Source organism: Daphnia magna, linkage group LG10 (assembly GCF_020631705.1).
Source record: "Daphnia magna isolate NIES linkage group LG10, ASM2063170v1.1, whole genome shotgun sequence".
Classification (NCBI taxonomy): Eukaryota; Metazoa; Arthropoda; class Branchiopoda; order Diplostraca; family Daphniidae; genus Daphnia; species Daphnia magna.
This window is the reverse complement of record NC_059191.1, coordinates 3507988-3533972: the sequence shown is the minus strand read 5'-3', so window position 1 is coordinate 3533972 and position 25985 is coordinate 3507988. Positions and strand designations below refer to the sequence as shown.

Genomic DNA, 25985 nt, shown 5'->3' with positions numbered 1-25985 from the left:
GGAAGGCGTGTCTCTTGGTCCAGAACTTGCTCTTGTATCGTTCTCAGATGGATCTTGTTGACTTCCATCGTCGTTTTTAGACCTTCAATCTGAGCATTTAGATCCAAGTTAACCTCTTTGATCTTCTGATCCATTTCACGTAGACACTGACGTGAATCTTTCACCAAGTTGGTGTTAGCGGCGATTTCCGATGACGTCTTTTCCGCGCTGTCAATGAGTTTGCTCAGGTGCTCACCCATGCCTTTCAGCGCCTTGCTTAACGTTTCCGTAGCCGACGTGGTGCTCGCTTCCATCTGGATTCTTGCACGCTCCATCTTGACTTCCAGTTCCAATATCTGTTTCTGGATGCACAGATCACGCTGGCTGGTTTGACCAAGGGAAACATTTGACACTGAGCGGGTAGACCTCTTCTGTGATAGCGTGGTGCTAACTGTGACGTCTGAAGTTGTCGTACCAATAGAGCTGGCTGACTGACGTGACGACGTGGCATACCTAATGGCGAAGTTGAGGATTTCCACGTGGTCGGTGTCGAATTGTACCTCCCATTTTTCACATGCTTGACGTTGTGGATCCGTAATATCGGGCAAGCTCTCCATATACGTGTGGTGAAGATCTTTGACGTCTTCGTAGATACGAATTAATTCGTCTCGCCATGCTGCAACTTGCAACTTCTTGAGTCTGATGGCTCCCATCTTGTGATCTGCCACTGCTTTTCTGAGCTGATTCGTTAACTTCGTGTGGGCCGCCTTTCTTCTCCCACGTTTCTGTTTGAGATCGTTGTCTGGGAGGAGGAGGCCTTCATTCTTCACTTCTTCTGGCTTCATTTCGTCTACTATAGAGATATTGCCGCCCGACTCAATACTCTCGGCTTTTGCTACGGCTTCACTCATGACGTAGAAACGTTCAAAGACAAAGAAGTAGTCACACGTAAACGGATGTCGATGATTCACGTAGATACAGCGACGATACAGTCAGATACGCAACGCGTGGTAGACCGGGCTCTGCCTTCAGGCTGGCGTAAACGTATGCCAAAGTCTTGCAACAGGAAATACCCGACAATTTTACTGAATCTAACAAGTTTTACTAGGGATAACAAGAAAAATGCACGTGTTCGTTAAATCCCGGGTTTCAGCACCATTTGTTACGTACGTTAACGTGCATGTAACGTCGTAGCAGAAAATGAGGGATGACAGGATGAATGAAAAAAGATGGAAAAGATGACGGATGGGAAAGAATACTTTATTTCTTTGTAAATGCGGTGGAGGAGACAATTTTTACCGACGTGGTGACAGAGGGACAATTGAGATGACTTACTTTACTACTACATGGATACTGACCAAAAAAGGGGGGCAAGGGTTCTTAACTTTAACATAAATTTAGAGGGCCCTTGCCACCCACGATCCTGCCCGTGAGGGCAGCACCGTAGGTGACAACTTCACTGTACTGAACTATTCTATACTATACTATACTTTACTTATTAACTATACTTTTTTTGAATAAAGTCTATTTAACTTTTTTGGATTTAGTCTACTTGACTAAAGTAAATTTCATTGAAGTGTAGCATGGGATAGCTCAGTGGTACATCACTATAGCAAGTTTTTAGTGCTACTTATTTCACCTCAACCCGTCACCTCAACCCATCGCCTCAACCCGTCACCTCAACCCTTCACCTCAACCCTTCACCTCAACCTGGCAATTTTTGGCGCCATCTAGCGGCCAATATAATGAATAGTCCTACAAACTATAGAGACCGGCATCTCCCTCGAGTTTTCCCTCGATTTTGACAACAGTAGCGCCACATGCTGCGTGAATTTTAACAAGCCGTGCGTGGAACAGTTCTTCCTGTCAGCTGAGTTCATAGTTAAAATGTCAGTTTTATTCGAAAAGTGCCTCACGTGTGGGGCATCTATAGAACTTTCTATCCTCGAAAAACACGTTATGAACTGGTAAGTTACCGACACCAAATTTAAAACTAAACCGTTTTTTATCATGGCTGGTAAATTTGTAATAAGTCTGTGCAAGAATTTAATATCACAGTGCTGACTGCTGAGTGTTCGATATAAGAAGTTAGTGCAATATTAGCTTAATATATACCTTTGTATTAATCCCTATGGGTTTGTTTACCCTAAATTAACCTAACCAAATATCATATTGATTTCATCTGTTTGTTTTTTTGTAGTTTTATCCCCCACAGGAGAAACACCCGTTCTAGAAACAGTATTAAAGTTAACATACTTCAACTTAAAGAGTTGTTAGGTAATTTATTACAGTTGCCTAATCCTGACATTTTACATAAATTGGCTGTCTTTATAGATCATAGAGTTCCAGTCGAAAAAATCTGCCAAAAACTATCAGTGTCCAGGAGAACACTCTTTCGAGTCATGAAAGAATCCAACTCTTATCAGCTAGGCCAAACTACACCCATGTTTCTGACGATAAGTTAAAGGTTTACATGACAGGGGGGCTGAATAAAAATCCACGCTTTGGCGAGTTTTTTTTAAGCTTCTTTCTCTCTTAAGCTTATTCTTTAAGTGCAAAATTTTGTTTTTGTCTAACAATTAATCCACAATTTAATCCTTTCTGTTTTACTTTAGGTTTGCAAATGTTCAAGAGATACTTAGTATCCCAAAATGTTTTATTAAAACAGAAGAGACTGAGATCATGCTACCTGGACGTCCGAATAAGTGAGAATGCTCCCATGAGCTATAGGATCCATCGAAGAGTGTACCATGTTAGATCCCCACTAACCCTATGGCACATAGATGGGCACCATAAATTTGACAAGTAGTCATCAAACTTTGTACTTGATTTATTTAAACTTTTATTGTATTATTTTTGTATCCGGTCTAGATATGGATTTATTATCCATGGTGCAATCGATGGTTACTCCCGACTCATTCCGTATATTTCTTTGGAAGATAACGATAATTCTGAAACTGTTGCTGGCCTTTTCGAAAAAAGTGTAGAGGAGTGGGGTTACCCAGCGAGTGTGAGGTAATTACTAAAAAATGACAAGAAAATCAATAGAAATGAATGACTTTAAAAAACCTTGGTCTAGTTAACAGGTTTAGCTATACGTTATTTTTACTTTTCCAGCTGCACCCCACATGTTAATTAACATATTCTGTAAATTACAGGTCAGATTTGGGTGGGGAAAATGTGTTGGTTGCATATTTTATGATAAAAGTCAGAGGTGTTAACCGTAACAGCTTTCGTACTGGAAAATCTGTGCATAATCAACGAGTAGAGCGACTGTGGAATGATGCAATTGAACGGTGCACAATCACATTTATGGAAATGTTCCAGTAAGTCATAAAAATTTTTCTGGTGTATCAGTAATTAAAAAATAGTTTTATTTATTCCAATCTTTAAATTTTAAAGAGAAATGCAAATTGACGGTCTGTTGGACGTGGACTCCGAGATGGATCTCTTATGCCTACACATGGTTGCATATGATGTTATCCAGCGCTCTCTCCAAGCTTTTAAAAACGCCTGGAATTGTCATCCCATTAGGACTGAACACCATAAATCTCCTATGGAGCTTTACATTTCGGGTCTTAATCAGCTGATGGAGGATGAGGAACAAGGAAAGTTTGAAGGACAAGTAACTGAACTCATCCAGGTAAAAATTATCGGCAGTTTCTCCACTGTTCTCTCTAATTTTGTGTTTCTGTAATTGATTCAGGGCAAGAAACTAAAACTCTTGACTCATGGTGTGGCTATGTAGATACTTTCCATCGGTGTGTCTTGGACAAATTTAGAGTCGATCTTTCATTACATGATTTAGTTGCCGGGGAAATCACCATCGATCCAAAATCTGTTGAAATAACTAATTTCAGACAAAAATATCAACAAATTAAGTTTTTTTTCATGCAGCGCGTAAATGTTTGATTCGACGTGTGTTGCTAGATCATGCATCATGAACAGAAAGAATAACATTATTCTTTCTTAATGTTTTGTTTTCTATCATTTCTTTTCTTATTCTTATTTTTCAACGCAATCAACAATTTTTTAAAACATGTTACCGACGCAGCTTTAAAAAAAAACGCGTAGAACTACAGTACCCACCAAACTATTAGGTACACCCCCCTTTTTTCAGTGCATTCTTATGGCACTACGTGTCTTAGAAAATGCAATAACTCTTGAACCGCTTGGGCTAGATTTTTCCTTTATCTGAGTAGTCTAATGATGATCTACATTTTTATACACATGAATCGTCGTAGATTAACCCACGGCGCTACGGTATCGTTCACTTTATTAGTACACCCTTTCATATGCGCCGTGTTAAATACGGCGTTTTCAAAATATACAAAAATACTAAAATAAAGCTAAATCTTTTTCTTTTGCCAAAGATGCACAATTTTCACTCTATACTAATCTGAAGTATGATTTACAGTCAAACCAATTAAAGAACCCTTCTCTATACCCCAGTTTACCCCCTCAACATTTTTACGGCAAAATCAAAACTGGCGATGTCACCACCAAGGCACTGCAAGATTCGGGCTGTTGCTGCGCCAATGCGATGAGGGGCACACAAGATATTTAAAAAATCTGATTATTTTCATTTTCGCATCGCATATAGCGTATTTCATTGTTTATTTTCTAATGGAACTAAGATTCAAATTGAAACCATATTCTGTAAGCTGGCGGCTGGTAGCAACAGCCCGAATCTTGCAGTGCCTCTGGTGGCGACATCGCCAGTTTTGATTTTGCCGTAAAATGTTGAGGGGGTAAACTTCGGGGTATAAGAAGGGTTCTTTTAGTTGGTTTGACTGTAAATCATACTTTGATTAGTATAAGTAAAGAATTTGCATCTTTGGCACAAAGAAAACATTTTAGTTTTATTTTTAGTTTTTTTGTATATTTTTGAAAACGCCGTATTTAACACGGCGCATATGGGAAAACCGGGTGTACCTAATAAAGTGAACGATACCGTAGCGCCGGTTAATCCTACGACGACTTCTGTTATAAAAATGTGATCATCATTAGATTTACTCACGAAAAAGGAAAATCTGTCGCGGTTCAATTATTGCAATTTTTCTAGACACGTAGTGCCTAGAATGCACTGAAAAATTACCTATGTTTGGTTCTGTATATTTATCGGGGATTCAGGGTAGTGGGTGGCGAATATTATCCCAATATCCCTCCCATCTCTTTTTTCAACGTGGGAAACAGGAGGATAGGAGTGAAAGAGCAGAGTTTCAGAAATGAAACAAAATTTGGTGTAAAGCAAAAAAAAAATTGAGCAAATTAAGAAACAATAATTGAGGAAGAGAAATGGTTAAACTACAAGTAGATATCGGGATGCCGACTTTGGCCACCCCTCTCCTTCCTTTAAACGTGGGAAACAATAGGATAGGACTCGAAAGGCGGAGCTTCCCAGCTGAAACAAAAGTTCTCTACATTTAGGGCGACATATGCGCATATCTGAATATAATCTGCTGAAGTCAGTTCGTTTTTTACGTCAGCAGCGTCAAGTTTGTTCCTCATCTGTCCTATTTTAAATAAGTTTTTTCTATTGTACATTCGGATTGCAACAATGGATAAAAAGTCTCTGGAAAAAATGATTCGAAACATCATGAGCGGTTTGAAGTCTGAAGATCCGGATAGCGACTCTGATCCTGATGGTAATAGTAAACGGTTTTTTTTCATCAAAACGTTTTAGATGTATTTGTAAAAGATGTTATTTTATTGTTAGATCCTAAACCATCTTCGTCTAGTGGTCGAGGTCTCCCTAAGAAATCCATGAAAAGGTTGCAAAAAACCTTAAAAAAGAAAGCGAACAAGCTCGGTTTTGAACAAGTCGAAGAGCGTCGGAAGCTGTTTGCAAAGAACAAACTAGGCACGCCATTCTCTAACTTTGTTTAAATTTTTTTGTTTGTAGCCTAATGTAATTTTTTATGTATAGAAAATGTTGGCTTCACAAAAAATTTCCGTTGCTTGCCCAAAGTCTGCCGTGACGTAAACGTCCAGAAGCCTTCTTGTGTGGATCAGCTCGTGAAAGCAGGACTTTGGGGAAGGGAAGTCATTTTTTGAAGAAGAAGATGACAAACCAACCGTTAAGCCGAAAATAGAGAGGTAAAATGTTTTATTTCAAATTTCTATAACAAAATATAGCTAAATGGGTTATAATTTAGTGTGTTCCCAGAAATTGTGAGGGGGTTTAAAATGATGAAATCAAACAAAAACGGGAAAATCCTCCATTTAATCGGAACTGGCCCATTGGTCGATGGGAGACAGTTCAAAGCGTTGTGTGCTCAGAATATTTATTTATCGCCGTTGCAAAAAAATATTGCAATAGTGGAGAAAGATCTCAAAAGCGAAGAATCGGATGGACAAGAAATGGATGAGTTGTGTTTGAAATCCTGTGCTAAGTGTGGTGAGATCATGGATATTAAGGTGATTGAAGAGCATACAAGGAAATGTGTCGGAAGAAATTCTAGTATCGAGACAGAAAAGGTTGATCATCAAGAACAATTGCCTGCTGTGTTGAACGCAAATGGTCTCAAGAAAATGCTCACACATAGATCAAAATTTTTGACTGCCACTGATGAAATGGCCTATGCAAATAGGGAGGAATTTGGGAACTTTGTTACTGTGTTGAGAGCCAGCTACATTGACGATGCGATTCGTTTGTCGAAATGTCCCTTCTTCATGTAAGTTTTTTTTTCTAAGGTTCTCTATGTATGTTTTAGTAATTTGAAAATGTTATTTTCAGATCCAAAGTGAAAAAACCTATCATCGTTTCTTTCAGTGGAGAAGTTGGGTTGGACGGTGGTGGTCTTAGAAAGAACTTCCTTTCGATGATCATGGATTATGGTGTTCGTGTCTTTGAAAGACTCGGTACGGAAGTTGGATTGGATACAGCAGATGTAGACGACATACATTTCATGCTTGGTGTTTTTCTAGGCAAGTTCTTAATATTTTGATGCGTTAAATATTTTAACATTTCTTTATTTTATGATAGGGCTAGCCATAATTCAAGCAACGTATGCTCACAAACTTAAGACACAGGTTTGTCTTGGTTTTTTCCCAAAGTAACAGAAGAAGGGTTGTCTTAAGAAAAAAAAATATTTTTTAATTTTTTATGATTATAGACCTAACATGGTTGCTGCATTGAACAATTGATTTCATCACGCTTGGTTCGAGGTGTTTTCAGTTGCAGGACGGTACCATATATATATCATAAATCATATATCTTAAAACATAGCTTTGTCTTATATTAAAAACTTAGTAATTTCATTTATTTTATTTTTATTCAAAAAAGTAATTATAAATTGTTGGTTTTATTACCTTGTTTTATTTTTACCGATTTAAAATCATGCTTTATAACTTATTTTGTGAAAAAGAGCGAAGCGAGGCTTTTGTAGCTACATTTTCTTAAGACATAGCTTTGTTTTATGTTTATTGAAAAATTTAAGATGATTAACTATAATTTTTTTTCAAGTTAAGTTAATTTAAAACATTCGTTTTATTTATTCATTTTATTTTCATAGATTTATAATTAAGTATGTATTTTATACGTTTATTTAATCATCATCAGAGTCACTAGAATGTGTTTTAGTCTCCTCATCAGAAAATTAAAATTTTGTGTAAGAATTGTCAGTTTCCTCATCAAGAGTTTCAAATTCAAATACTGTGTCAGAATTTGAGTAAGTTTCACGTACAAAATTCAAAAAATCGTTGTTACAATTCAAATTAAATATTTTTAGAGAGAGTTGAATTTGTCAATTAAGACGCTCAATTTCGGAATGTGCCATGACTGCTTTTCCTTTACAAAATATCTCGTCCACTTCCTCAGAATGTGTTAATTGTTTTAACGATGATCGCTTGTCAGTCAAGAATCGAATGTAGTTTATCATTTCGATCTTAGTTAGTTCAACTTCCTCCTTTGCTCTTTGCAAAAGCATCCAACAATCCACAACATGATATTTATCGGCATACGAAGCTGTCGAAAATATGGATTTAATAATTTGTATAATTGGTAGATTATGCTAATTTTTCGTTTACGTGTTGGAGCCTTAGCGTCGTTTTCATTTATGACTGCTTCCCAAGGAAAAATACCTTGACTAAACTTTGTCCGAGCCTTCGAATTTTCTGTAAGGTTAAAAGTTTTTTTCTGAAGATAAAACATTCCAGTTTACTTGAAAATTACTAATATAAAATAACCTGCTTCTTTAGAGATTTTTATGCGAACCGTTTTCAGCTGAACATAAAATCCTTCCAGCATTCTTCTTAATTTATCAACAGGAGTAGTCTTTGTTTTTCGTTGCTCAATGATTTCTATAGCTTTTCTTTCCAGTTCCTTGTGAATCAATGGGAGATAACCATTTTCAAGGTTGTATGACTGTAACAATTCTTCATTTTTTTAACGCCTTTTCTGATTTCCTTCCTAGCCTACAAATCAAGGTGGTGCTGTAAATATTTGCTTGTATTGTAAAAGGTACTCACTCTCTCTAATTTGTTGCGTAAGAGGAATTGGAGTTTTTAACTTAAGAGAAAGCTATGTATTAAGATATGATTTATGATATATACAGTCATACGTGGAAGTTTCCTTAGCAGGCAAATGTGTCTATATCCTTCTATATCTTTTTGATGGAGGGGATAGTTTGCTGCCTACCGTACCCCTTTATGCTATTCCTATTTCTCTTTCTTTGCAACCCGCGAAAAAGGTGCAACATTAAAAGTAGGAAAATTGACTGAGATGTAGAGGAAGAGAAGAATGGAAAGAAAACGAGGGTATAGTAGGCACCATAGTATCCCTTCCGTCCAAACAAAATGAAAGGATATAGACCTATTTTCCTGATAAAGAAACTTGCACGCATGATTGTATATGATACCGTCCTGCAACTGAAAACACCTCGAACCAAGCGTGATGTAATCAATTGTTCAATGCAGCAACCATGTTAGGTCTATAATAATAAAAAAATGAAAAACATTTTTTTTTCTTAAGACAACCCTTCTTCTGTTACTTTACATGTAGAAGTATAAACTCATAACATCACAGTGTATTCACATTGAAAACAGGTATATTTGATCCTGTTTATATATAGAAGTAAAAACTCATGGTATCACAGTGTATTCGCATGGAATACAAGTACTTTTGATTCTGTTTACATGTAGAATTATAAACTCACAGTGTATTCACATTGAATAAAGGTATATTTGATCCTGTTTACATATAGAAGTAAAAACTCATGGTATCAATGTGTATTCATATTGAATACAAGAATATTTGTTTCTGTTTACATATAGAAGTGAAAACTGATGGTATCACAGTGTATTCACATTGAATACAAGTATATTTGATCCTGTTTACATATAGAAGTTAAAACTCATGATATCACAGTGTATTTACATTGAATACAAGTATATTTGATTCTGTTTACAAGTAGAAGTGTTAACTCATAATATCACAGGGTATTTACATTAAATACAAGTATATTTGATTCTCTTTACATTTAGAAGTACAAACTCATAATATCACAGTGTATTGTTAAGAAATGAGGGTAAGGAACAGCTTAGATGGGTGTCTTTGAAAATGGGCTCGGTTTATTATCCTGACTTTAGCAGACACATACAGGTTACTCACGCATTACCGCGTTTACACCGGTGCCTGCATTACCGCAGCGCACCACGAACACACCGGTGCCTGCATTACCGCAGCGCACCACGAACGGTCGAATTACCACGACCGTTCGGACCTGGCCATGCTTGTTGGCATCCCAGCACCAGCAATCACACAAAACAGCAACACTCACACAACACGATCGTTCAGACCTGGCCATGCTTGTTGGCATTCCAGCACCAGCAAAGTAGACACTAACACTAGCATACAAAAACATGTCAACAGAGACTGTTGAGTCCGGCTGGTTTCACACCGAGAGCAAGACTGCCCCCCATATTACCCAAGACAAGATGGGGAAGAACAAAGGGAATAATAAGTCGTCACGTCGACGAAGAGGGAAAGTCGGCCAAAGGGCGATAACGCTCACATAACGTTACAGTATTCACATGGAATACAAGTATATTTTATCCTGTTTACATTTAGAAGTTAAAACTAATGGTATCACAGTGTATTCACATTGAATACAAGTATGTTTGATTCTGTTTACATGTAGAAGTATAAATTCATATCACAGTGTATTCCCATTGAATACAAGTATATTTGATCCTGTTTACATATCGAAGTAAAAAGCCATGGTATCACAGTGTATTCACATTGAATACAAGTATATTTAAACTGGTTTACATATAGAAGCAAAATTTCATGGTATTACAGTGCATTCACATTAAATACAAGTATATTTGATTCTGTTTACATGTAGAAGTATAAACTCATAATATCACAATGTATTCACATTGAATACAGGTATATTTGATCTTGTTTACATATAGAAGTTAAGATTCATCGTATCACAGTGTATTCACATTGAATACAAGTATATTTCATTCTGTTTACATGTAGAAGTATCAACTCATAATATCACAGTGTATTCACATTGAAAACAGGTATATTTTGTAAGGAACGGCCAGCCGCGTTCCTTACATCCCTTTCTCCTTTCTCACGCTTATAACCCTTTTCCCCTCTTCCACCGATAGGTCATCTACCGATGGCTCCGGCCTCCAATCTCCCTTCTACCTGGCCTTCAAACGTGTGAATTCTCCACATAGGTGTTACATTTACACACAAAATATTAATTCCCTTTGCGACACCTAACCCTAAGTGACCTTGCTCCTTCGTATAAATGTTGCCCTTTTCCCCGATTGTCAGTCAGTCTTGTGTCAGTCTCTTTTGCAGTCTTCTGCAGTCTTCATCAGTAAGTCTCTTTAAATCGGACTCGTCTTGTTAACTGTTATCTCGGTCTTTGCCAAAAACTTTGTGCAACAATAAACTCATCATCATCACACACAACTATTCCCCATATTCAATATTAAAAGTAAGGAAAACTATTTTCATTCCCCGTCCTTACAATTTGATCCTGTTTACATGTAGAAGTGTAAACTCATAATATCACAGTGTATTCACATTGAACACAAGTATATTTGATCCTGTTTACATACAAAAGTAAAAACTAATGGTATCACAGCGTAATCACATTAAGTACAAGTATGTTTGATTCTGTTTACATGTAGAAGTATAAACTCATAACATAACAGTGTTTTTACATTGAAAACAGGTATATTTGATTCCTTTTACATGTAAAAATAAAAAATCATTGTATCACAGTTTATTCACATTGAAAACAGGTATATTTGATCCTGTTTAAATTTAGAAGTGTAAACTCATAATATCACAGGGTATTAACATTGAATACGCGTATGTTTGATTTTGTTAACAGGTAGAAGTATAAACTAATAATTTCAAAGTGTATTCACATGGAATACGAGAATATATGATCCTGTTTTCGTATAGAAGTAAGAACTCTTGGTATCACAGTGTATTCACATTGAATACAAGTATATTTGATTCTGTTAACATGTTGAAGTGTAAACTCATGATATCACAGTCTATTCACATTGAATACAACTATATTTGATTCTATTTACATGTAGAAGTATAAAGTCATAATATCACAGTGTATTCACATTGAATACAAGTATATTTGATTCTCTTTACATATATATGTATAAATTCATAATATCACACTGTATTCACATGGAATACGAGAATTTTTGATCCTCTTTTCATATAAAAGTAAAAACTCATGGTATCACAGTGTATTAACATTGAATACAAGTATATTTGATTCTGTTTACATGTAGAAGTGTAAACTCATGATATCACAGTGTATTTACATTGAATACAAGTATATTTATTCTGTTTACATGTAGAAGTATAAAATAATAATATCACAGTTTATTCACATCGAATACAAGTATATTTGATTCTGTTTACATGTAGAAGTATAAACTCATAATATCACAATGTATTCACATTGAATACAAGTATTTTTTATTCTGTTTACATGAAGAAGTATAAACTCATAAGATCACAATGTAAACACATTAAATACAAGAATATTCGATCTTGTTTACATTTAGAAGCTAAGATTCATTGTATCACAGTGTATTCACATTGAATACAAGTATGTTTGATTCTATTTACATGTAGAAGTAAAAACTCATAATATCACAGTGTATTCACATTGAATACAAGTATATTTCATCTTGTTTACATATAGAAGTAAAAACTAATGGTATCATAGTGTATTCACATTGAATAAAGTATATTTGATTCTGTTTACATGTAGAAGTATAAACTCATAATATCACAGTGTATTCACATTGAAAACAGGTATATTTGATGCTTCTTACATGTAGAAAATTAACTCATTATATCACAGTGTATTCACATTGAATTCAAGTATATTTGATTCTGTTTACAGGTAGAAGTATAAACTAATAATATCACAGTGTATTCACATTGAATACAATTAAATTTGATTATGTTTACATGAAGAAGTATAAACTCATAATATCGCAATGTATTTACATTGAATACAAGAATATTCGATCCTGTTTACATATAGAAGTCTAAACTCATAATTTCACAGTGTATTCACATTGAATACAAGTATATTTGATTATGTTTACATGTAGAAGTGTAAACTCATAATATCACAGCATAGTTACATTAAATATAAGTATATTTGATTCTGTTTACATGTAGAAGTATAAACTCATAATATCACAGTGTATTCATATCGAAAACAGGTATATTTGATCTTGTTTACATGTAGAAGTGTAAACTCATAATATCACAGTGTATTCACATTGAATACAAGTATATTTGATTCTGCTTACAGGTAGAAGTATAAACTAATAATTTCACAGTGTATTCACATTGAATACAAGTATATTTGATTCTGTTTACATGTAGAAATGTAAACTCATGATATCACAGTCTATTCACATTGAATACAAGTATATTTATCCTGTTTACATGTAGAAGTATAAACTCATGATATCACGGTGTATTCACATTGAATACCGGTATGTTTGATTCTGTTTACAGGTAGAAGTATAAACTAATAATGTCACAGTGTATTCACATGGAGTACGAGAATATATGATCCTGTTTTCATATAGTAGTAAGAACTCTTGGTATCACAGTGTATTCACATTGAATACAACTATATTTGATTTTGTTTACATGCAGAAGTATAAAGTCATAATATCACAGTGTATTCACATTGAATACAAGTATATTTGATTCTCTTTACAAAAAAAAAAAAAAAATAAAAAAAAAAAAAATAAATAAAAAAAAAAAAAAAAAAATTAAAAAATTTTTTTAAAAAAAAAAAAAAAAAAAATTTAAAAATTTTTTTAAAAAAAAATTTTTATTGATGGTTCACAAGACTAAGACTGCCGCCCGATACACGACTACGGGGGACTATATATTGGGGGGAAACACTGACGTCACACGTCCGGTAGTATTGAATACTAACCGGATCACATAACGTGGTCATTGACCACGTGACATCCCCCCCTCTAGCTTCATTCATCCCCGAATGCATTACCAAAACAACAAACAAAAATGAAGATATAAACTACGTTCTTCAACATTCTACGTTCTTCTTCTTCTACGAACTCCTCCACTATCCGTAGGCGTTCCCGAAGGTCGGCCCTATTAACGTCTCCTTTTCTCCCGCGGCACCACTGGATGCTGAACACAGCCACATTGGCCAAAAACAACGCTGCTCCCACACCCCATAGTTTGAATGGGTATGTATGATGTTCCGCCGCTCGTTTCTCCCTCTCCGAGTCGTCTACTGAGTCGTCTACTGACCGCAGTTGAGTAGGTGGGAAAAGTTCCCCCATCCGCGTCCCAGTAGTCCTAGCAGAAGGAGAAGAGCCCCCACTGCCACCTGCGGCATTTGTCCGTATCGTACCGGTGGCATCCGGACTCGTGTCGATCGACGCACCTGATCGTCCATCCTTTCATTTCGAGCTTCTTGCACCTCCTTGTCCAGGGGTATAGTCTCTCTAGTTTCAGCCTCTTGGTCACGGATGTCCTTTCCCCTGGCCTCTATTGTCTGCTCTGCTGCCGTACACAGTCCTAGTTGGTATCCGGGCCACGAAAAATAGTCCCCATATTCCACTAACACTACTCTGATCTTTTCTCTGTCTGTCGGCATTAATCCTTCTCCAATCCTGCTGTCAAATTTGTGCTCCCGACGCGCTTTCTTCTCTGCCCCTGCTGTCGCGACGGCTACTGGCGTGTCACCCTCCTGGATTTCGGTCACTGGCTCGATTATTCCTAACACCGTCCCCTCTTCGATCCATTGTTTGTGGTCCGATAAGTGGGTTATCGCCATCTGTCCGATTGTCCCCACGCCGCTAACTAGGACCTTACCCGCCGACACCCTTTTCGTCCTCTGCAATGCTTGGGATGGTTCCACCAGTGCACCTTCGCCAAACCCATTCAAATCTAGTGGCTGAGTTGCGACCACTTTCCTCGATCTGTTGGGACCCAGCATCCATTCTGGACTACTAGTTTCGGTGGTTTCTCCGGCATCTCTTCCACCAGTGCTCCCATGGCAATGTCTCCAATGAAGATCTCCGGTAGCGCCCCAATCTTCATCCGCGTTCCAAGTTTTTCCAACATGTCCTTCCCCAGAAGTAAGTCGATGTCGCCGTCCAGAACCAAAGCCTCCCCCTCGACGGTCATCCTCCCATCTGATACTGACAGCATTGCGGCTCCTCCCGGTTGAATCTCCTTGCCGTCAACTGATACTAGACGATTTGCGCGCCATGGTGTCACTGTTATCCCTAGTTCTCTCACTAATTTGGGCGAACACACGGACACTCCCGCCCCTGTATCTATCACGGCAGCTCGTTTCCCCGAGCACCACACATCCAGTACTACCATCCTCTGGATGTCGATTTTCAGAATTGGCCATGCTAGCACCTCCGGGTCTACATGCTGTGTCCCTACTAGACCAATTACTTGCCTACCCTCTCCAGCGAATCGCACCTGCTGTTGCTGTTGTGGTGCCCCTCCTTCTCGCTGGGAGCTCGGGCAGTCGCGACGTATGTGTCCTATCCCTTCACACCCGTAGCATACGACCTGTCCGTCCGGCGTCCGACCTCTCAGGCCTCCCTGACCGTTTGTTCTTGTTGGACACTCTCTCCCGATGTGTCCCTCCATCTTACATCTGCTGCAGATAGGTTCCCCATCCGAAGTCCATTTCAGTATCGATCGGTTATCCGACCGATACTGTTGACTCTCGGCTCTTTCTCCTTGCTGTGCGGCTGCCCCTGATGCGTTTCTTGACGCAACGGCTCCCATCAGTCCCTCTAGCAATTTTTCTATTCGATCCATTCTCTCACTTCCCGCCGTTGGTGTTTGTTTTCCGACCACGCCCATCGCCCATTCCTCGTGTCTTACTCGGGAAGTCATTTCCTGATACCGCTTAATTTCTTGAAGGAATTCGTCACATGAGTTGGGTTTCAAACTCCAGAGTTTCTCTAGTAGACTTGGCTTGAGTCCTCTCCATAGGTGCGCCAATTTCGTAGCCTCGGACATATTCGGGTCTACTCTGCGGCATAAATCCAGGATGTCGTAAAAATATTCGATCGTGGATTCCTCGATCCCTTATTTGCGTTCTCTCAGTTTCGCTTCATTGAATCGATTCTGATTGACTGGCTTGAATTGCTCCAACAGCTGTGTTTTAACTCCTGGTACAATTGGCGGTCCTACACCATCCTCCCATTTGGCTACTAGTTGTCCCACGGCCTCTTTGTATGAGTACCACTTCTGCGCTGCCCCGGACAGCGACAGCTCCACGTGGTCGCGAAGTTCGTCATCTCCCCATCGATTATATCTCCCGATTCTTTCGTATCGATGCATCCACTGCACGACGTCTTCCCCGTCCCTCCCCCCAAAGGTGGGTTGGGATTGAAATTTTATCTGCGCGGCCATCGCGTGCCTTGCGCCCACTTGCTGTTGAGCTGCTCTGAATCCCCGGATGTAGCTACTGATATTCGATGATCTTCTTCTCAAATCCGTGAAATCCCACTCCGGCTGCTCTTCTCCGTGTTCTCCCGATCCTTCTTCCTCTTCAGCGTCCTCCCACCGCTCAGTTTCCTCCTCACTGAATGTGAGATGATACTCCTGCCGAACGAATGCCGGTCGCTGCTCCTGTTGGGGTTCGTTAGCCCCGCCCTCTATTTCTCCTCGCTCTTCCGTTCCGCTTTCCCTCAACGGTCGACTGCGCGTCCTCGCCCGCCCCTGGGATGCACTCCCGATCTCGGGTATCCACCAACTACCCCGTGCCACGAACCGTCCCCGAGCGTCTCGGATTCTCTCCCCGCTCCTTATGTCCTCCTCTCCTATCATCTACTTCCCGCAATCCTCGCACCACTTGTTTCTTGCCGAACTCTTCGGCTCACGGTTCACTTCTCTGCTTCTTGCCGACCACTTCGGCTCACGGTTAACTTCTCCACTTCTTGCTGAAAACTTCGGCTCACGGTTCACTGCCCCGATTCTTGCCGACCACTTCGGCTCACGGTTTCCACTATCCACGTTCCCTCAATGTACCCGTCTGCACCGCCTTAACCCTTTTCACCGACCCCCCCGGCGTCTCTCCTTCGTTATGCTTCCCCCGATTGACCTACGGTCGGAGCCGTGACCCCGTACTCCAACAATTTAAGGTGCTAAGACCAGTTGGGTCGTCGACTCTCAGGGGTCCCTGACAGCAACCGCCTCCGCAGCACAGAATCGAACAGAAACACAACCACGAAAGAGACTTACCGGAGGTTCTGCATCTCCACCATGTAACAGTATGTTGTATTGACGGTTCACAAGACTAAGACTGCCGCCCGATACACGACTACGGGGGACTATATATAGGGGGTGAACACTGACGTCACACGTCCGGTAGTATTGAATACTAACCGGATCACATAACGTGGTCATTGACCACGTGACAGTTTTAACATTGAATACAAGTATATTTGATTCTGTTTACATGTAGAAGTGTAAACTCATGATATCACAGTGTATTTACATTGAATACAAGTATATTTATTCTTTTTACATGTAGAAGTATAAACTAATAATATCACAATGTATTCACATTGAATACAAGTATATTTGATCTTGTTTACATATAGAAGTTAAGATTAATGTATTCACAGTGTATTCACATTGAATACAAGTATTTTTGATTCTGTTTAAATGTAGAAGTGTAAATTTATGATATCACAGTGTATTCACATTGAATACAAGTATATTTGATTCTGTTTACAAGTAGAAGTATAAAGTAATAATATCACAATGTATTCACATTGAATACAAGTATATTTGATTCTGTTTACATGAAGAAGTATAAACTCATAAAATCACAATGTAAACACACTGAATTCAAGAATATTCCATCTTGTTTACATATAGAAGCTAAGATTAAAAGTATCACAGTGTATTCACATTGAATACAAGTATGTTTGATTCAATTTACATGTAGTATAAACTCATAATATCACAGTGTATTCACATTGAATACAAGTATATTTCATCCTGTTTACATATAGAAGTAAAAACTAATGGTATCATAGTGTATTCACATTGAATAAATTATATTTGATTCTGTTTACATGTAGAAGTAAAAACTCATAATATCACAGTGTATTCACATTGAAAACAGGTATATTTGATCCTTCTTACATGTAGAAGTGTAAACTCATTATATCACAGTGTATTCACATTGAATTCAAGTATATTTGATTCTGTTTACATGTAGAAGTATTAACTAATAATATCACAGTGTATTCACATTGAATACAAGTATATTTGATTATGTTCACATGTAGAAATGTAAACTCATAATATCACAGGATATTTACATTAAATACAAGTATATTTGATTCTGTTTACATGCTGAAGTATAAACTCATAATATCAAAATGTATTCACATTGAATACAAGTATATTCGATCCTGTTTACATATTGAAGTAAAGATTCATGGTATCACAGTGTATTCACATTCAATACAAGTATATTTGATTCTATTTACATGTAGAAGTATGAACTCATAATATCAGTGTTCTCATATTGAATACAAGTATATTTGATTCTGTTTACATGTAGAAGTATAAACTCATAATATCACAATGTATTCACATTGAAAACAGGTATATTTGATCCTGTTTACATGTAGAAGTGTAAACTCATAATATCACAGTGTATTCACATTGAACACAAATATATTCGATTCTGTTTACATGTAGAAGTCTAAACTCATGGTATCACAGTGTATTCACATTGATTACAAGTATATTTGATTCTGTTTAAATGTAGAAGTTTAAACTCATAAAATGACAATGTAAACACATTGAATACAAGAATATTCGATCTTGTTTACATATAGAAGTATAAACTCATAATATCACAGTGTATTCGCATTGAATACAAGTATATTTGATGCAAATTACATATAGAAGTAAAAACTAATGGTATCATAGTGTATTCACATTGAATACAAGTATGTTTGATTCTGTTTACATGTAGAAGTATAAACTTAAAATATTACAGTGTATTCACATTGAAAACAGGTATATTTGATTCTTTTTACATGTAGAAGTAAAAACTCATGGTATCACAGTGTATTCACATTGACAAGAATATTTGATTCTGTTTACAGGTAGATGTATAAACTAATAATATCACAGTGTATTCACATTGAATACAAATATATTTTATTCTCTTTACATGTAGAAGTATAAACTAATAATATAATAGTGTAAATATATTGAATACAAGTAGATTTGATTCTCTTTACATGTAGAAGTATAAACTCATAATATAATAGTGTAAAAACTTTATAAAAGTAGATTTGATCCTGTTTACCTATAGAAGTAAAAACTCATGGTATCACAGTGTATTCACATTGAATACAAGTGTGTTTGTTTTTGTTTACATGTAGAAGTATAACTTCATAAAATCACAGTGTATCCAAGTCAATACAAGTATATTTGATCCTGTTTACATATAGAAGTTATAACGCATGGTATCACAATGTATTCACATTGAATACAAGTATATTTTATTCTCTTTACATGTGGAAGTATAAACTCATAATACCACACCGTATTCACATTGAATACTAGTATATTTGATCTTCTTTACATATAGAAGTAAAAACTCGTGGTATCACAGTGTATTCACATTGAATACAAGTATGTTTCATTCTGTTTATAGGTAGAAGTATAAATTCATAATATCACAGTGTATTCCCATGGAATACAAGTATATTTGATCCTGTTCACATATAGAAGTAAAAACTCATGGTATCACAGTGTATTCTCAATGAATACAAGTATATTTGATTCTGTATACATGCAGAAATATAAACTAATATTATCACAGTGTATTGACATTTAATACAAGTATATTCGATCCTGTTTACATATAGAAATTAAGATTCATGGTATCACAGTGTATTCACATTGAATACAAGTAGATTTTATTCTATTTACATGTACAGTGGCTACCTAAAGTATCGGAACGCGCGAGAGAACCTTATGGGAAAAGGCGATTTTCTCGGCGCTCCTAAATACAGCGCATTCGTCGGAAAGCGACCAAATTTTTTTTGTAGGGAGTTATAGGGGTCAGCTATTAGGTGATTTTTTTTTAGATTTTTACAATGGTGGGAAGGGGTGTTTTTAATCCGAGCCCTAAGTATCGGAACACGCGAGAGAGCCTTATGGAAATGTGGCTACTTTTACGACCTATTATTAGTGAACTATTTGTAATAAAACTACGGGAAAAAATGCAAAAAACAGAACTACGCTAGTTCTACAATACACATCATTTTCAAATTTTTTCATTTAAATTTAACCCAATGAATTTCAATTTGAAAATCCAATTTATCAATTTATCCTTATTTCCCCTTTCTTCCCCCAGCAGAGTTGTCGCGTTTTCATATTCCGGGTATATTCTCCCCATTGGTTTGGGAGAAAATGGTGATGTTTTTTCTCCCAACCCAATGGGGAGAAAACGCGAAAACTCTGCTGGGAGGAGAAAGAAAGGGGAAAAAAGGATAAATTGTATATTTGATTCTGTTTTTCAGGTAAAAGTATAAACTCATAATATCACAGTGTATTCACATTGAATGCAAGTATATTTAATCCTGTTTACATATAGAAGTTGAAACTTATGGTATCACAGTGTATTCACATTGAAAACAAGTATATTTGATTCTGTAAACAAGTTGAAGTATAAACTAATAATATCACAGTGTATTCCAATTGAATACAAGTATATTTGATCCTGTTTACATATAGAAGTTAAAACTCATGGTATCACAGTGTATTCACATTGAATACAAGTATATTTGATCCTGTTTATATATAGAAGTAAAAAGTCATGGTATCACAGTGTATTTGTAATTATAAGAATAAAAAACGGATTGAGACTTTTACAGTGTTTACACATTATTTATTTATCTTTTCTAAGTGTTTTTCGCGCCTAGCGCGCCCAACACCCTCAGACCTGTAGCTTCTGAGTGCGGACAAAGTTTTTTGGAAGTCAAGACAAAACAAAACTGAAATATTTCTGGGCGATTGAACTGAAACTGACACACTTCTGTTAAACTCAAACTGAAACTTCTGATAAACTCTAAGCTCTGTTTCACCTATTCCTTGACAATTCTTGATTGGCCTTGACCGCTTGGTCCTGCACCCTTGCCTCTGTTTTGAGTTTTACAAAAAATTTTACGGAGACTTTTAAACAGATCTGGGCGGGTGGGTTGGGAGATAGACTGTAAAAAGTCTCAATCCGTTTTTTATTCTTATAATTACAATTGCTCCGCGGGATCGCTAAAGCGATCCCTCGAGCAATTTACAAATTATAATTAAAAAAACTCCCTTCCACTTTTACAGTGATTTCAAAGATCCGTGGACGGGAAATTTTTGCTCAAAACAGCCTGTGAGAGCGATAAATTAGAGGTCGTAGAGCGCCTATAAAACCGAGTGAAGGTTGATTCGGCTGCCCAGTCAGCTGCTGCTTAAATCGAATCGATAGGAACGCCTTGCGCTACTGCATGAGATGCGGCCTCACTCCTAGTTGAGTGGGTTGTAAAAGACGAATCTACTCGGGCTTCTAACAGCACAGACTTGATCCAGTGACTTATGGAGCTGGCAGAGACGTGTTTAAAGGTAGCAATGACCCCCAAGAGGAGAAAGTGGCCGTTTTTCTCGTTTCTTTTTACATCAGTTGTGTAGATGTAATTGCCCAGGCATTGAACTGGACATATGAGCGGGCCATTCAGCTTGTCGACCAAAACAGTACGCAGAGCACCACCGCGTTGTGTCTTCCTGGGCCGTCAGAGGGAAAAAGAAACGCCGGAGTTTGAAAACCTCACTGACTGTCGGAGAATGGAGCTCAGCTCCGTGACTCTGAGAAATGTTGCGACCGCTAAAAGCGTCACTAGCTTTTTTGACAATTGAGTCAAATTCAATTGGTCGTTTGGCCCCCAAGAAGCCAACAGCGACACCACCTCTTTCACATCCCATGTACTGGAATATTTCGGATGGGGTGGGTTTCGATTGAAAACTCCTTTCAACAATTGTTTCACGGATGGCAGTTGCCCCATCGGGATGGACCCTGCTCGCTCCAGCGTCGAGGACAGCATCGACCCCTGGATTTTGATGAGGCTGTATGAGTGGTTAGCCCCATGGAGGCCCGCCAAATCAGCCAGCACGGAATTTTCAGAAACTAACACGGGATCCAGATCCCGACTGTTGCATCAACCGACCCAACCGATCCAAGCGGATTGGTAAGCAGCTCGTGTGGAGTTGCGTGTTCCTTCTAGTAAAAGCTCCACCACTTCCTTCGAAAGGCCTTGGCCTTGAAATCGTCGCCGGATAACTTCCACGCGATCAGTAGAAGAGGGAGTGGGTGCGTCACACCTTCTGGTGATGACAACAACTTCTTGTTCGGCGATAGAACTTTCGCCACATCCACTGCCAGGTCCAACAACAGCGGGTACCATGGTGCGCTGGGCCAATACGGGCTCACGAGAACTACCGTCGCCCTCTCTCTGCGAATCTTGGCTAGGCTCCTCGGGAGAAGTCCGAAAGGGGGGAGGGCGTAGTCTTTCAATCCTTCCCATCTCACTCAGAACGCGTCAACTCCGGTTGTACCCGGTTTCGTCGACCAGGCGTAAAATTTGGGAAGCTGGCAGTTCCAGGCTGCTCTGCAGTTTACATGTAGAAGTATAAATTCATAATATCACAGTGTATTCACATTGAACACAATTATTTTTCATTCGGTTTACATTTAAAAGTATAAACTCATAATGTAAGTATATTTAATTTTGTTTACATGTAGATGTGTAAACTCATAATATCACAGTGTATTTACATTGAACACAAGTATTTTTCATTCGGTTTACATGTAAAAGTATAAACTCATAATATCACAGTGTATTCCCATTGAATACAATTATATTTGATCCTGTTCACATATAGAAGTAAAAACTCATGGTATCACAGTGTATTCACATTGAATACAATTATATTTGATTCTGTCTACTTATAGAAATAAAAAGTCATGGTATCACAGTGTATTCACCTTGAGTACAAGTATATTTGATTAAGTTTACATATAGAAGTAAAAATTAAGTGGTATTACAGTGTATTCACATTGAACACAAGTATTTTTGATTCTTTATACACAAAATGTAAACTCATAATATCACAGAGTATTGACATTGAATACAAGTATATTTGATTCGGTTTACATGTAGAAGTATAAATTCATATCACAGTGTATTCCCATTGAATACAAGTATATTTGATCCTTTTTACATATAGAAGTAAAAACTCATGGTATCAGTGTAATCAAATTGAATACAATTATATTCGATCCAGTTTACATATAGAAGTTAAGACTCATGATAACACAGTGTATTTCGTTGAATACAAGTATATTTGATTCTGTTTACATGTAGAAATATAAACTTATAATATCACAGTGTATTCACATTGAATACAAGTATATTTGATACGGTTTACATGTAGAAGTATAAACTCATAATATCACAATGTATTCACATTGAATACAATTATATTCGATCCAGTTTACATTTAGAAGTTAAGACTCATGATATCACAGTGTATTCACATTGAATACAATTATATTTGATTCTATTTACATGGATAAGAAAAAAGTCATGGTTTCATAGTGAATTCACATTGAATACAAGTATATTTTATTCTTTTTACATGTAGAAGTATAAACTCATAATATAACAGTGTATTCACATTAAATACAAGTATATTTGATCCTGTTTACATATAAAAGTAAAAAGTCATGGTATCACGGTGTATTCACATTGAATACAAGTATATTTTATTCTTTTTACATGTAGAAGTATAAACTAATAATATCACAGTATATTCACATTGAATACAAGTATATTTGATCCTGTTTACATATAGAAGTAAAAACTAATGATAGCACATTGTATTCACTTTGAATACAAGTATGTTTCATTCTGTTTACATGTAGAAGTATAAATTCCTAATATCACAATATATTCACATTGAATACAAGTATATTTGATTCTGTTTACATATAGAAGTAAAAACTCATGATATCACAGTGCATATTTGATTCTCTTTACATGTAGAAGTATAAACTCATAATATCACAATATATTCACCTTGATTACAAGTATATTTGATCTTGTTTACATATAGAAGTAAAAACTCATGGGATCAAAGTGTATTCACATTGACTACAAGTATACTTATTCTGTTTACATATAGAAGTAAAAACTCATGGTATCACAGTGTATTCACATTGAATACAAGTATGTTTTATTCTTTTTATATATAGAAGTATAAAATCATCATTTCACAGTGTATTCCCAATGAATACAATTATATTTGATTCTGTTTACATGTAGAAGTATAAAATCATGGTATCACAGTGTATTCACATTGAATAAAAGTATATTTGAACTTGTTTACATATGGAAGTAAAAACTCATAATATAACAGTGTTTTCAAATTTAATTTAATTAAATTTGTTTCTGTTTACATGTACAAGCGTAAATTCATAATATGGCAGTTTGAAGTTTATTCATATTGAATACAAGTTTATTTGATTCTGTTTAGATGTAGAAGTATAAACTCATAATATCACAATATATTCACCTTGACTACAAGTATATTTGATCCTGTTTACATATTGAAGTAAAAACTCGTGGTATCACAATGTATTCATATTGAATGCAAGTATATTTGATTATTCTTACATATAGAATTATAGACTCAAAATATCACAGTGTATTCACATTGACTACAAGTATATTTGATTCTGTTTACATGTAGAAGTAAACGCTCATGGTATCACAGTGTATTCACAGTGTATTCACCTTTATTATTCAAACCATCAAGAATAGTAAGATCCACGAGTCACACACATTATATACCATAGCATAAAGGGAATCATACCTGGTAGGGAATTACACAATGATGTCGTGGACACCGAGATTACTCAGATTCAAGTGACAGCCAGATAGTACACTAGCCCCCAAGTCAAAGTCAGTGTGGCAACTACTAAACAGTATCCCACTTGACTTTTGCTTCAGGCGGGGAGAAGCGGGAATTAGGGATAGGGCTCGGCCCCGCGACGACTTGTACGATTTTGGCCGAACCGCGCGGTTCCTTTTTTTAAAAAGGCCAAACCGGTGTCGATCGGTTTATCAATTTTTGGGAACCGATCGCACCATGGTTTCCACGGTTTTACCGCAGTGTGTTGGGCCACACCGCGGTTCTTACGGGTCACACCGCGGTTTTAGACAGTTTACACAAGTTTACACAACAAGTTTTACACAGTTTACACAACAGTATAAGTCGTAAATTATGTGAAAAACCAGTTGTATTTTTGCCTACATCATTACAACAATTTTCTGAATCACCATTCGTCAATGTTTTTAATATCGAATTCAGTCAGATTGTGGGAACGTGAATCAATTTCGTTGATCAAACTGGCTTTAAACCACGAGCGCAAGCAGATGAGGGCTTCAACAGTCTCGGGATTAAGGCTCATCCTAGCAATTCCAAAACAATCTTTTCCAGTGCTGAACGTTCTCTCACTGCCTGCACTAGTGGCTGGAATACTTAACATATCTCTTGCCATGTTTGATAATTTAGGCCATTACAGCAATGCCTGACAGCCTGACCTGACTCAATAAAGTCAATTAGTCAAAGTTCGAAGTTCAACTCAGGTCCCACCTGGCAACCATTGGTGCCACTTTACGCTCAACGCGATTTGATTGGTTGATTTGAAATTTCCGCCAAATTTTCAAAAAAATTTCAAAATGGCGGCGGTTCGCACCGGTTTGACCGAATTCCAAACCGAGAACCGCACCGAAGTCAAAAACGGCTAAACCGAACCGACGGTTTGGTGATTTTTCGGTTGGTTCGCCCCGATCGAAAACGATCGGGGCCGAGCCCTAATTAGGGAGAAGACAGGTTTGATTTAATCACCATCTTTAACACTACACACTCTTATCACCAAGATTCCCATCCCAATGCGTACACGTAGGTTGATGAAGGCGTCCTCTTTAAGGGGCTTAGTGAACCGATCAGCTAGTTGATTGGTGCCTTCAACTTCGAAAACTGTTACTCGTCCCTTCTCTTGTAGTTCTCGGATGAAGTGCGTCGCAATCTCGAAGTGTTTGGTTCTTCTGTGGAACTCGTGGTTTTTAACGAGTTGGACGGCGCTTTGGTTATCGCAGTATATTGGTACAGAAAGGGGTTCGGTCGTTGTTCCTTTTTTCGGTGGGCTGACTTCGGCGTGGAAGCGCCCCAGCCATACAGCACCCTTTCCTGCGTCCGAAAGAGCGTTGTATTCGCTGTGGGTAGTCGACGTAGCTGTGGATGTTTGCTTCCGACTGGACCAAGACACCGGCCCACCTCGCAGAAAAAAGATGCTGCCGGTCGTGGATTTCCAGTTGTCGAGTTC

At 37.4% G+C, this 25985-nt stretch overlaps 1 protein-coding gene across 2 annotated transcripts; it reads left to right on the top strand.

The window, feature by feature from the left end:
- The first annotated feature begins 1811 nt into the window (after positions 1 to 1811).
- LOC116936016 lies at positions 1812 to 3799 on the top strand. Of its 2 annotated transcripts, XM_045179798.1 has the most exons (8): positions 1812 to 1946; positions 2180 to 2256; positions 2314 to 2446; positions 2595 to 2784; positions 2851 to 2994; positions 3138 to 3305; positions 3382 to 3622; positions 3686 to 3799. In XM_045179798.1, the coding sequence occupies exons 4-8, from the start codon at positions 2603 to 2605 to the stop codon at positions 3725 to 3727; spliced, it is 777 nt and encodes a 258-aa protein (XP_045035733.1). In that variant the 5' UTR covers positions 1812 to 1946; positions 2180 to 2256; positions 2314 to 2446; positions 2595 to 2602; the 3' UTR covers positions 3728 to 3799. The 2 variants fall into 2 exon arrangements, with proteins under 2 accessions (XP_045035733.1, XP_045035734.1); XM_045179799.1 differs by lacking the exons at positions 2180 to 2256; positions 2314 to 2446 and having other exon boundaries at positions 1839 to 1946.
- Positions 3800 to 25985: the final 22186 nt, after the last annotated feature.

Coding starts and splice junctions, on each gene's coding strand:
- LOC116936016 (XM_045179798.1), top strand. CDS start 2,603: ATGTTCAAGAGATACTTAGTATCCCAAAATGTTTTATTAAAACAGAAG. Junction 2,785..2,850: donor GGGCACCATAAATTTGACAA/GTAGTCATCAAA, acceptor TATCCGGTCTAG/ATATGGATTTATTATCCATG. Junction 2,995..3,137: donor GGTTACCCAGCGAGTGTGAG/GTAATTACTAAA, acceptor TGTAAATTACAG/GTCAGATTTGGGTGGGGAAA.